The 14,132-nt window shown below is 32.0% G+C and overlaps 1 protein-coding gene across 5 annotated transcripts in view; it reads left to right on the top strand.

Moving 5' to 3' along the window:
- Positions 1-14,132, top strand: part of HERC3 (HECT and RLD domain containing E3 ubiquitin protein ligase 3) — a 163,885-nt gene that overhangs the window by 61,112 nt on the left and 88,641 nt on the right. For 2 of the 5 annotated variants that reach the window (XM_074275296.1, XM_074275295.1), the window contains exons 15-19: positions 53-216; positions 2,282-2,395; positions 8,304-8,327; positions 8,424-8,513; positions 9,225-9,395. In XM_074275296.1, the coding sequence (XP_074131397.1) occupies positions 53-216; positions 2,282-2,395; positions 8,304-8,327; positions 8,424-8,513; positions 9,225-9,395 (563 nt within the window). Of the gene's footprint in view, positions 1-52; positions 221-2,281; positions 2,422-8,303; positions 8,328-8,423; positions 8,514-9,224; positions 9,396-11,250; positions 11,736-14,132 lie in introns of those variants that run through there. The other 3 variants (XM_074275297.1, XR_012483494.1, XR_012483493.1) reach the window with 3 other exon arrangements.

Here is a 14,132-nt window from a genome sequence, read left to right as displayed (position 1 = left end):
TGATTTTTAATTACTGATTGCATATTTAATTTTTCTTAATTTTTCCTTAAAGATAACTGGTGGTGTCAGGTGTGCCCAAGATATTTCTTGAAGCTAGTAGACCTTTATAAAAGTGCAGTAGTTTATCTCCTGAGTGGAAGAAAAACATTGTTGATTCCTGTTCTGTTTAGCAGTTATATAACAGCAGCACTCAAGCTATTGGAAAAACTGCATAAGGTAAGTATGAAGTGGCTCTGATTAATGGCAGACAGTGATAATAGGTAAACATTATTGAATTACTAGAATATAATTGAAACTGGTTTACTTTGGAGAGTGCCTTTAAAATGATCCAGATCCACATATGAAATCAAAGAGACTTCCGTGAAAGTGGATAGAGTTGATTAGTAGGAATGAGGCTAGACTCCTATTTTTGATACATATTAGCTGTGTAACTAGTCATTTAGCCTATCTCAGTCTCAATTTCCTTATCTATAGTTGAGATTCATACCTGTTATATTTATCCAACAAAGTAGTTGTGAAAATCAAATGTAGTAACAATAACTGATTTGTGTTATAAAGTTTGTGAAGTTGATGTTATCACATTTGAACCTTGCATCATTCCTATGAAGTTGATACTAATTGATACTAATATAAATAAAAATGTTTTGGAAGCTTATATTACAATTTAAATGTCAGTAATTGTTATTGTTATTAATATCTTATTCTCATCTTTTCAGGTGAGATATAGTCTTGGAAAAAGTTGCTGTTTTACTATTTTAGATTTAATGTTCTATGGACTATTGGACAGATAGAAAAAAAAAAGACTGCATTTTGAAAATGAATGAAATTATCTGAATAAAAGCTCATCTGAGTAAGCCCACTGACAGCATATTTGGGAAAATTTCAGACAGGATGGTGACATATACCTCCCCTTGTTACTACATACTTTTAATACCTTTTCTTAGATCTCTTCTTTGAAAACTTTTCATTCCATATAATTTAGGGATTATGAATATTGCTATGGTGTGGTCTATTAAAATATTTTTATTAAATTTTTATGTATTAAGTTATATCTTGGCAGTTTTGGGTAATAAGTTTTGATAATCTGTTCCTGGTGTAATCTGTTCAATCACCAAATCTATTTTGGGATCTATATTTGAAATAGGAAAATTTATTGTCTATTAGTTTATTAGAGATAGTGAACTTCTGAAGTATAATGTTGACCATAAGGTTTTGTCCTGTTGGTATCTGGTATTTTTAAATTTTTGGAAACTGTGGTAAGGTGCTGCACAATTTATTTTAAACTACCTCCTTGTTTAATCTTCATTTTTGATAAATACCCACTCTTTAATTATAATTTCTCTTGTTCTGGCGTCAGTGACCTATTTATCATTTCTATAATTGCTTTCTACCCATTGGATCTTTGACAGCAGTTATTGTCTTTTACTTTTCTTTTTATCCCTAACACTTAGCATAGTGCCTGGCACTTAGTTAAATGCTTAGTAAATGATAATTGTCTGAGTGATGCATGTCTTTAAATAGCTCCACATGCTATTCTATGCATCTCTGTTGACATATTGTCTGTGTTCATTGCTCATGGAACACTCTATTAATCCACCTTTGGACCTTAGACATTTCATTGACTCTGTCTGATGGTAAAGTAAATTTAGTTACATTCCACAAATCCAGTGGGTTTTTTTATCCAGCAGTGTGTGGGGCCAGTTTGAACTGTCTCATTAGAGCTGATTGTTAAATTTTCAGTGAGAGCTTTTACATCTCAGAAATCAGGAAATGCTAAGGATCAGAGCTTGAGCTATTGTTTTGATTAAGTAGACATAAGGAAATGATGAAGAGGAAAAGCTAGGTGGTGCAGTGGATAGAGCATCGGTCCTGCAATCAGAAGGACCTGAGTTTAAATTTGGTCTCAGACACTTAACACTTACTACCTGTGTGATCCTGGGCAAGTCATTTAACCCCAATTGCCTCAGCAAAAAAATAAAAAAATAAAAAGAGAAAGTGATGAAGAAAATGTAAATAATTCAGATTAAAACTAAAAATGTATTGTGTATTTTTTTTTTTCCCCTGGAGAGCTGATTCTTAAAACTTTATCAACACACTTCTGCTGCTAACAGTTTTTGACTGCTCAGTGAGGGAATATTTGTACCAAAGTGTTTTTGGCTTTTTAATGAAACTGTTATCTTCTTTCATTTTATTATTGTTATGATTACTGTCATAATAAAGATTCTTTGCTAGTAATGATGTTATCATCTCTTGCATTTGTGTTTGTTCTTCTGTCTCTAAGGTAAACCAGAAAGTGAAACATGTGGAATATGATAAGTTTTACATACCTGAAATTTCCCATCTTGTGGACATTCAGGAAGACTATCTCATGTGGTTCTTGCATCAAGCAGGAATGGTAAGAATTTCTATAATATTATTAAAGTCATGACTTTCCCCATTCTTTGATTTGATTCCTCTGTGTCATATAGTTATTAAAAGGAATTTTTTCTTTTATCCTGCTTACCAGGATAAAATTTTTTTAAAAAATTTAAATTAGTTGCCACTATCAAAAACAAGATATTTACATTTTAATGAAAATATCAAACTTAGGTAAAATGGATATTTTATTCTATAACAATCACATATTATTAACTAAGCATTTTCATCTTTGAATTTTAAGATGTATTTATGATTTTTGTAAAATGTGATTCCTAAAGAGAAATTATATAGATGTTCAAGTTGATCAAATGAGAAATTTAATCTAAGGTTTTGTGCAACTCAGCAGGAGCTCTTCTCTCGCTTTCCTTTTCTCATTCATAGAAGGAGAAAGTACCTTTTTCTCCCCCCCCCCCATATGCCATTGACTTTTTAATTTGAAATGAAATATTTCAAAGGAGCTAAGTGCTGTATTCCTATTTAATTAGGACTCTGATTACTGTTACTGCTTAAATGAGCTTTGATTTTCCTTAAATTTCATCAGCAAGATGAAGTTTTACACTAAACATTTTAAAGACTATTATTAAAGGCTGATAAATAGCTGCTCAAAGCATAGCTAGTTCTTTAATGGGTAATCACCCCTCATATCTCATAACTCATATTGGAGTTATTGGTCAAAAAATAAATCGAAAATAATGTATAGTCTATTGTACAGTTGTTGATATATAAAGAATAATTTTTATTTTCTCAAATATAATGTGTATTTCACATGATAATAAGTAATAAAAAATATATACTATAACATCTTTACTTTTAAACAAAATAACCCTTATATACAGTTGCTTAAATTTTAAAAATCTAATCTTATTTTTAAAAAATTTTATATGCCAATAGCAGCTGATATTGAACCTTACTAAAAACACATTTCCATACATTATTGAGGCATTAGAAATATTTATTCGAATGGAATGCAGTCACTATTGCTCAGTGTCAGGATCATATATAGGAATTTTATCCTAAAGAGACCCATAAATATGGTTATGGGATACATAAAAACACAAATAATGGACAAAAGCTACTCAATAGAGCATTTCTAGAAAGAGTTGGATTCTTATTTCATGTCCAGCAAAAAGACATTTAGTACAAAATAGAAGTGTTTTATCTTATTTGTATTGGCAATCTGCATGACAATAGAGAATCCCAACTGAGATAGTGATGCATTTAACTTTAATGTTCAGTCAGAAGTAGAGAAAGACCAAATCTGACAATTCTAGAAGAGAGAGAATAGAAGGAGGAAATTATGAGGCAGATGGATATGAATTTTAGTAGCTACCCAAACTTAAGGTGCATTGATATTTATCCCATTATCACATGGCATGGACTCAACACCAACCCTATGTTCTCAGAGGCTATTTCAGTGAAGTGTAAGCTCTGGTAGATCTTTCAGAACTGGAAAGACTTAAGAGTCTGCCCTGGCAGCAGATTCTATCATTCATCCACCAACTAAGTTGCCTTGGTGAAGTAATGAACTTTTGATGACAACAACTTGTGAAAATCATCTTTTAGGCTTTGCAGTCTACATCTGTTGAAGGAATACTAAGTTGGATGCCTAATTTCCAGTGCTATTCCTTTTCTATAGTGAAGCTAAAAATATGGCCATGTTATGTTTTCTAATTTTGTATTTGTTTCATCAGTTTGGACATGCTTCTGTATATTGGCAATTTTGGAGTATTTTACAAATGTCTCACTAACTTATGTATGTTATATCCTATTAATGCATTTTTTTCTCTTGAGGAGCCCAATATTTACTGTTCCCTTCTATCACTCAGTAGTAAGCAGTATAATTAATTTGTATAAATATAGAGAAAAATATAATCACCTAAGAGACACATAATGAAATATTAGAAGTAATGGTATTTTTGGTCGCTGATAAGGTTTGTTGAAGAATTGGATTTAGCTTTCTGGATTGCTATGGCAACTCAGGATATAGAAATAGCATGTTTTAGTCATAAGCAGTTTTAATCCTATGTGGATCAAGGAGAATGAGGAAGGTGAAGTTATACTGCGGTTGATATGAAGGAGATCTGAAGTGTGAATAAGTTGAAATCTCAATATAAATCAACATTGTAACATGGCAGTGAACAAAGAGGTTGTTGAAATAGTTCAGAATGTTTAAATCTGATGAGAAGTGATGAGGGACTCAGCTTTGGTCTTGAGCAGGAACTGGTTTTTTGCTTTTGTTTGTTTCTCTAGCACATATAGTGTCTGGCCTATAATAGGCACTTAACTTGACTTAACTTAAACTTCACAGATAACCATTCTCTTCTAAAGTGATTATATCAAAGTCACTTCCTTCTTAAGAACTTGCAATAAATGTCATAAACTATATGCCTCATTCAGAACATAATATAAATATAACTGAAATAAAGAAAAACAAGTAATTGGACAGATACTTATTGTAAGTTTGGATTGACAGGATGATCTAGTGACTCATAGTAAAATAAGACCCTCATTGTCCATCAATGATAGGAAATTATTTAGCAATAGCATGGAAAGGATATTCAGGAAGGATATAGCACTGGTTCATGTAGAGATAGATCCTCTCACCTACATATAATGGTATCAAACTCTAATAGAAACAGCATATTGAATTAGAAAACTACAAAATAACATTGTTGTATCCTATTTTTATTTCTTTTCTTAAACATTTCTCAATTACATGTTAATCTGGTTGGTTGGCACTATAACTAGAAGCAATTGTGGCACCTCTGCCTTAGATGACTAGGAAACTATGTTAATAGCTTCTTTGTCTCATGGGGAATTTAGGGCAGAGAACTAGTCTGGTCTACATAGCAGAAAATGTAGAAGGACTATCTTTGTGGGCTGGACCAATATAATAAAAAATGACTACATTACCTAAATTAACTCATGGATTTTAGTACTATGGCAGTGAAACGTCCAAAAAGAAAAAATGGACAAAACCAAGAAGAAACTTTATTTGGAGAAACACAGTATCTTGAATCTTGAAGGAAATAAAGAAAGGGGAAGCAAGAATGAAACGAATTTTGCATTGCTAAATCTTCAAGCTTATTAAAGTTACTCGTAAAAACTCTTTGTGGCTGGAAAAACTGGAAAGCAGTTTGATGGAAATTTGATTTAGATCAGCATTCATGCTATATCTTATGAAAAGTACCAAATGAATAAGTAATTTAAATATGAATAGTCACATTCTAAAAATTTTAAGGCAAGAAAGAGGTACATTTCAGAACTAAAGTTACCGGGAGATTTTATAACTAATCAGGGAGTAGAAGTGACTAAAAAAGAAAATAAATGTAACTTGAGTAAGAGAAAATGATGATTGGCAAGATTGGGAGTGAGGCATATATGAATGCAACTTTATATCAAATATCCAGGGGGGAAAAAAGTTGGCTATCTACAGAAACATGCGAATATGTGCATATATGGGTATAATACATGTATTGTGTATTAATAATGCATGTAACAGTTATTTTTCGAGTGATAAATGGTCAAAGGATATCAAAATGATTGCTAAGTATATATCAGGGGTTCTCAAACTACGGCCTGTGGGCCAGATACTGCTGCTGAGGACGTTTATGCGGCCTGCCAGATTATGGCAAATGGGCTGAGGGGTGGAGACAGTGTGAGTTTTTGTTTTACTATAATCCGGCCCTCCAGCAGTCTGAGGGACGGTGAACTGGCCCCCTATTTAAACAGTTTGAGGACCACTGATATATAACCCATATCAAATTGCTTGACTTCTCAAGCAGGGGAAAGAAGGGAAGACAGGAGAGAATTTGGAACTCAGAAATTTTTAAAAAGAATGTTAATAATTGTTTTTACATGTAATCAGGGAAAAAGAAAATTTTTAAAAATGTACTTTTAAAAAAAATTGCTAAATTAAAAAATTTAATGAATCAAATAAAAAGGCATTTTAAAAGAATTGCTAAATGTGAAAAATGCAAGTCCAATTTTACTTTATATTTATAAAAGTAGTAAAAATGATATAAGCTGAAAGTAGTGTTAGAGGGATTATGAAAAAAGGGCATATGAATATACTCTTGGTGAAACTGTGAGTGAGATCCGACCATTCTCGAAAACAATTTGGAATTGTCTAAGGAAAGGTACTGAAATGACTGTTAATGCCCCTCTTTGACTTAGCATGTACCCCAAAGGAAGTCAAAGTTACATGGAAAGTCCTTAAATGTACCAAAATATTTATAGCCACATTTTTTTGGTAGCAAAAAGACTGGGAAAATTGATATTTTATTGAATAGAGGATAGCAAAATCAATCGTGATGTGTGAATGTAATGTTGTTGTACCATAAGAAATGAATATGAAGAATTTAGAGAAATATGGGAAAATTGATATGACCTGATGCAGAACAGAAAATAGAGCCAGAAGAATGGTATATACAATGAAGACAGTAATGTAAATAAAATCTATGCTAAAATATAATGATCAATTTCTCAGAATAAAATATTGGGATATTAAGAATGTATATGCTGTCAATTTTTTTTTCTTTTGGTTTTAACTGGGGAAAGATACTGTATAAAAACAAGGCATCAATGTAATTTAAGAAAAGCAATTCATACTAGGCCAATCTCATGCCTGTCTCTCTCTGTGTTATTTTAATATAGGTTTATTAGACTGGTGAGCCAGGTAGAAAAGAGTTAACATACTTGCATTTTAGTAGGAGATTTGGTTGTCTCTCCCTATTTCCTTCTAGAGAAGATGATAGTATGGTTATATGAATTTGGAAAATTGGACCCAGAGAGGATTGAACCCAGAGAAGGTTGATTAATAGATTCATGCCAATTTGACCGGGGCAGTCTTTGGTGATATTTGTCAAAGATTTGCCATTGGCTTTGTTTTTTGTTTTTTGTTTGTTTGTTTGGGTTTTGTTTTTTTTTTTTTTTTTTTTTTGATATATTTATCAATGACTTGGGTAAATAACTAGCATTTTTTATAGTACTTTAAGGTTTGCAAAGCATTTTCCAAATGTTATTTCATTTTATTCTCACAATAACCCTGTTAGGTAAGTGTAATTCTTTTGCATATGAGGAAACTGAGGTGAGTAGAGGTTAAGTGACTTGCCTAGGTTCACTCATCTATGTGAATGAGGTCAGATTTGAGCTTCATTTTCCTCTGACTCCAGGGCCAGCATTTCTGCCTTTCAACTGTGCCACCTCATTTTCATGATTGTTCTCTATTGGTTCTCCTACTCGTCTGACTTCTCTTTGTCTGAATAAATCATATAAGAACACATAGGATTAGAACTGCTTATGACTAAAACATACTATTTCTATATCCTGGATTTAAATAAAACTTGAGGATAAAATAACTGTCAGTGTTATAGTATACTTGAATTTATATTGTGTTTTTATTTGAAGAAGCCAAAATGTTTTCTGAATTATTTTTTCTAAGCTGAAACTTAAAGATTTAAAGCTATTGTTGATATGTTTCATTTAATTTATCTCCTCTGAGTATATTTAATAATTAAAGTTAATTGCCAGTATAAATTTGCCCAGTAAATTGTAGATTTAAAAAAAAATAATTAAGTTTGGGAAAAGGAAATATTTCATTGGTGGAGAGTGGTTTATCTGATTATAGTATAAGATTGGTTAAATAATTTTTGCCCTTTTTATTCCTTATGATCCTCCTTTAGATAGCTTCATAATACTTGTTTCCTTAACCAGAAATTCACTCAGTCTGCGGATGCATTAATTATATGGTTAGATATGCTGTTTTGACTAAATAAATGGCATTTGTAGGTATATGACATTGATGACATTTTTAAGGGGGCGGGAGGGAATGCTGAGTTTTTGGAAAACAGGAATGATATTTTATGTTATTTTTCTTTCCACAGAAAGTTAGACCATCTATAATGCAGGTACATAATTCCTCTTTTTTTCCCCTTCTTGCCTTTTTGACATAGTAATTTCCATTATACTTTAAATATTGCCAATAATAATGTGTTTCTTTCCAGGATGCTGTGACTCTCTGTTCCTATCCATTTGTCTTTGATGCTCAAGCTAAGACCAAAATGTTGCAGACAGATGCTGAACTGCAAATGCAGGTAACACTTCCAAAAATATCTTTATAGATTATGGAATTACATTGTAATTTTTCCATAATAATAGAAAACATTAGGGGCCTAATTCCATTGCAGTATTAAATAGGCATCCAAATTATTTTTTATTTTGGATTTTATTTTTAATTTTATAACATGTAATTCTTAGATTGAGACTTGGAAAGCTTCACTTGTTCAAAAAAGTGCTAAATTATAGGAGTTTTTATTATAATTGTATTTGCAAACACAACAGAGCTAAATAATTTGATTTAACACTAAGTATCCAAATTATTTTCTTTTCTTTATATTGATGCTATGGGTGTTTTCCTAATGGAAGCTTCATGATACTGATACAGGACTGACAGATTTTAATTTGAGTAAGAGTGTATTATATTTTTTTAAAGAACAGAAGCTATGTGAATTTTTATTATTTTGAAAATTTTTTGTTGAAGTTGATGAATCTGAAGGCATATTTTTCTAGATTAAACAATTAGTTCTAATTATTTCAAATCAGTTTAAAGACCACATTTTTCATTAAGTAGTTTTAGTTCAACATAACTTAAACTAAAACAATTGTTTTTATTGTACTTACATGAGAAACCGCTATAAAAATTATAAGAAAAAGCATTTACAATGCCATTAAGGTCTTTATATCTCTACTTTTAGGTATTCTCCAAAGAAGTTTTTTATGGTCATTTTTTTGGCACCATTTTCTAGGTCGCTATCAATGGAGCAAATTTGCAGAATGTGTTCATGCTCCTCACATTGGAGCCTCTGCTGGCCAGAAGCCCATTCCTTGTCCTTCATGTTCGCAGGAGCAACCTTGTTGGAGATGCCCTAAGAGAGCTGAGTATTCACTCCGACATTGATTTGAAAAAGCCTCTGAAAGTGAGATTCTCTGATTTACCCTTTCTAATTACTATATTGGTTTTCCCAGCAGTTTGTAGTAAAGTACTGAAGAGAAATAATATCTGTTATTGTTTGGTTGTGGTGTATAGTCATTTTGAGAATTTTTCTGCATCAAACTGCATTTTATCTTCATCTAACTAAAATGTCTAGAAAATATATCATGCCCTTCTTGTTTGAATATATAACTATTTAATGTAGTCTGTCACCAATGTGTCTCAATTGCATTTATCAGAATCATATAAGTTTCCTTGAATGAGATAACAATAGAGAGAAATTATTATTATCAAATAAGGCATGCAATAAAGTTCACTAAAGTTATTTGCCACTGTCATGGAAGTTATCTAGCATAGAATCTAGATAAAAGAAAAGAGAGTCCATATAAATGATGAGGTTCATGAGATTAGGTTTTATATTAGAAAAGTCCTAGAACATTATATAATTACCTAAATTAAATGCAAGACCACTCTAAATCATTTGGTTTAACTGGACACAGAAAAAAAAATGGATGTGAATTCATATTATTTAAATTATGATACTCATTTCGATGAATATATATCTTCAGTACATGTCTTTTTGGGCTGGAATAAGAGAGCATTTTATTGTATTCAGAAAATTGTGTATTGTTTTATCTCAAGCTATTCTTTCACTCCAAGATCTTCCCTTTTTTAAAAACCAGTATTTTTTTTTTTTTTTTTTTGCTGATGCTCTTTGACTACATCATGGAATATCCAAGTCTCTGAAGAATTATAGTTATGGGTCACCTTTAAAATTGTGTTAACTCCAGCAATATGAAATATGCTTGATGTAATTCAGTAGTTTTCTTCAGCTAGTGTGGTCCTATGGGAAATAAGAAGATAAAAAGAAATGTGATTTATAAATAGAATTGACAAGTTTTGATAATTGATTGGACTTATGAGATGAAGGAAAGTGAGAAATAAAGGATGATTGCAAAATGCTAAACATGATGATTGAAAGAATGACACTTTCCTAAACAGAAATAAGGAATTTATGAACAGGGATAGATTTTAGGAGGATGACAATAATTTTGGGTTTTGAACATGCTGAGTTGGAGATGCCTGTGAAAAAAGCAGGTGGTAACATCTAACACTTTATTTAGTAGTTGATAGTTAGTAGTAGGTAATTGGAGATAGAGGAGTAGAGAGCTCAGAAAAACAAGTTGATCAAGGGATTATCAATGATTATGGAGTAGGAGGAAGCATAACATTGTGTAACATTTAATGATCAGGAAATCTGGGGAGAAACCACAACAAACCACTTTCTGTAGTCCAAGTCAACATAGGGATTTAGCCAGAGATCTGCAGGCACTAGAAGGGGATTCCATTCAGGAATAGCCTAAGCACCTGCAGACAAAAAGCAGGTCTCACTGGGCCTGACCCTGTGTACCATTCAGAGAGCAGGGCAAAATAGCAGGGCATAGGAAAAAAGTACAACCTAATTCCTTCATAAATTTTTCTCTAAGTAAAAACACCAGACCCAATTCTAATTAGGTCCAAGAACTGGAGAGACAGGGAGGTCTGTGGGATGGATCTAGATAGGATGCATATGCATAGCAGAGAATGAAAGAGAACCAAAACCTGAGTATCAGTTCACTAGAGACTCCTGAACCTTGCCTTCCAGGATATAAAAATGGATACCATATGGGAGCTCTTGCCCCACTACCCAGCCCTGCATCATACTGAAGCAGGCATTTGCACATAGGAGTGGTAGAGTAGAGCAGTCTCCAGTGAACCTTAGGAAAGAACACATTCTGAAGAAGCAGAAACTGTAGGTGACTCTCCAAGAATAAAAATATACATTTGATTTTTACTTCTAGCTCAGAGTAGAAGCCTGCAGTGCAATAACCTGGACAGAAGTCCCAGAACAAAGAGGAAACTACACTTCAGTCTCTCTGAACCTGTCAAGCTTTCCAGAGGACTATTAATAGCTGAGCACATTAACAGTCTACTGAAACTTCTAACCCAAGACAAGCCAACAGATCCAAATCCAGACTTGCATAGTTCATATTAGAAAGGCAGTGAGCAGACATTAAGCAAGTTATATCACTGTGGTAGCACTGAAAACTTACAGATTCCCCAGCTTAAGGTGGAGGATAGATGCTCAGGACAGGCGTTCTCCCTCAGAAGTGCCCAGAGTCTAGCTTAACACAAAGTCTAAAGTCAAGTAGTAGACTGGGAAAATGAGAAAAGAAACAAGGAAACAAAATCTTAACATAGTTATTTATAATAGGGAAGCTCAAGATACAAATTGAGAAAAAGAGAATTATGTAAATATTCCCAAGCAAAACGTTAAAGAATACAAGTTTAATTAGAATTCCTAGAAAGTGTTAAAGTAAAAGTTAAAAGGCTTGAAATAGGTGATATTAAAAAATACTAATACTCCCTTCAGCCATAGAAGGTCCAACTCCTGCATTAGTTCTTCCTCATTCAAGCGCTACAGTTGTTGCAGGCTTGCAACATGAAAGAGGTAGAGTTAAAAAAGGGGGAAAAGAATTGGGAGCTATGGAAGAAAGATATGAAAAGAGAACTAACATCTTGAAACAAGTACAAAATGTTACCAAAGAAAATAATTAATTGAAAAATTAGAATCGATCAAATAGAAAGTAATGATTTCATGAGATATCAAAAAATATTTTTAAAAAAGACAAAAAAATAGAAGAAAATGTGAGTTGTAATTTCATAGCCAAAAAAAATTTATTGGCAGACTAGTGAATGAAATGTAATTTAAAATCACTAAACTACTTGAATTTCATAAATAAAAAAAAATAATTTCATAAATAAAAAAAAAGTCTTAGATGTTTTATTTCAAGAACCTTTAAAAATAAATGCCCACAAATTACACTTTTACCTAAATTAGCCTACTTATACAGTGCCACAGCAATCAGACTGCTAAAAAATTATTTTGTAGAGCTAGAAAAAATAATTACAAAATTCATCTGGAAAAAGTTATGGTAAAAAATATCAAGGGAATTAATGGGAAAAAAAATGCAAAGGATGGGGGCCTACTTGTACCACATCTAAAACTGTATTCTAAAGCATCAGTAATCAAAACCATTTCATACTGACTAAGAAATAAAGTTGTGGGTCAGTGGAATAGGTTAGGTACATAAAATACAATAGTCAATGATTGTAGTCATCTATTGTTTGATATACAAAAAATCTCCAGCTTTTGGGATAATAATAACTCACTATTTGACAAAAATTTCTGGAAATACTGGAAAATAATGTCTTACATCCTATATCAAGATAAAATTGAAATGATTTAGACATAAAGAATGATATTACAAGCAAATCAAGAGAACAAGGGATAATTTACCTGCTAGATCTTTGGACAAGGGAGGAATTTATGGTCAAAGAACAAGACAACATTATGAAATGCAAAATGGATCATTTTGATTACATTAAATTAAAAAGGTTTTGCAAAAACAATACCAATGCATCCAAAATTAGAAGGGAATCAGAAAGTTGGGAAACAATTTCTTACTTCTAGTGTTTATGATAAAGTCCTGACTTCTAAAATATATGAAGAACTAAGTTAAATTTATAAGAAAACAATACATTACTGAAATGATAAATGGTCAAAGGAAATGAACAATTTTTAGATGAAGAAATTAAAGCCAGATGTAATCATAAAATGCTCTAAAACCTCTATTGACTAGAGAAATGCAAATTAAAACAACTCTGAGCTACTACCTCATACCTATCAGATTGGCTAAGATGACAGGAAAAGATAATGATAAATGTTTGATAGGATGTGAGAAAACTGGGACACTAATGCATTATTGGTGGAGTTGTGAAACTAATGCAACCATTCTGGAGAGCAATTTGGAACTATGTCCAAAGGGCTATCAAACTGTGCATACCTAGCAGTGCCACTATTGGGTCTCTATTCCAAAGAGATCATTCAAAAGGGAAAAATATTTGTAGCAGTTCTCTGTTGTGGCAAAGAATTGGAAGTCGAGTAGATCACCATTATATGGGAAATATCTGAATAAATTATGGTATTTCAATGTATGGGAATATTATTATTCTATAAGAAATAATGAACGGTTGATTTCATAAAAGCCTGGAAAGATTTACATGAGCTGATGCAGAATAAAGCAAGCAAAACCAGGAAAACATTGTGCACAGTAATAGCAAGAGTATATGGTGGTCAAATATGATAGACTTAGCTCTACTCAACAGCAATTCAGTAATCCCAGAAAATTTCAAAAATACTTAATGCCATCTGCATCCAGAGAGAGAACTATGAAAATCCTACAGTGGATCTTTATTAAAATTGGATGAATGAATCCAAACATTCATGATGAAAAGGCCCCAGCTGTGTGGATATTTTGAAATACAACGATAGGAATTAAGAAAAACATAAAGAGGTAAATATGAGTAATCACCAGAAGTTAAGCAAAGTTAAATTATTAACTCTACTATTAATGATGATACTAATAAAAGCTAGCATTTATATAGGCCCTAACTACTATGTGCCAGGTATTTTGCTAAGCACTGTATAAATATTAGTCAATATTTAATCCTATTTTGGGAGGTAGATGCTAGTATTCTTTCTTTCTTTTCTTTTCTTTCCTTCTTTCTTTCTTTTCTTTTCTTTTCTTTTCTTTTCTTTCTTTTCTTTCCTTTTCTTTCCTTCTTCTTTCTTCTTTCTTTCTTTCTTTCTTTCTTTCTTTCCTTTTCTTTCCTTTTCTTT

Source organism: Sminthopsis crassicaudata, chromosome 6 (genome assembly GCF_048593235.1).
Source record: "Sminthopsis crassicaudata isolate SCR6 chromosome 6, ASM4859323v1, whole genome shotgun sequence".
Taxonomy (NCBI): domain Eukaryota; kingdom Metazoa; phylum Chordata; class Mammalia; order Dasyuromorphia; family Dasyuridae; genus Sminthopsis; species Sminthopsis crassicaudata.
This window is presented reverse-complemented; position numbering and strand designations above follow the sequence as displayed.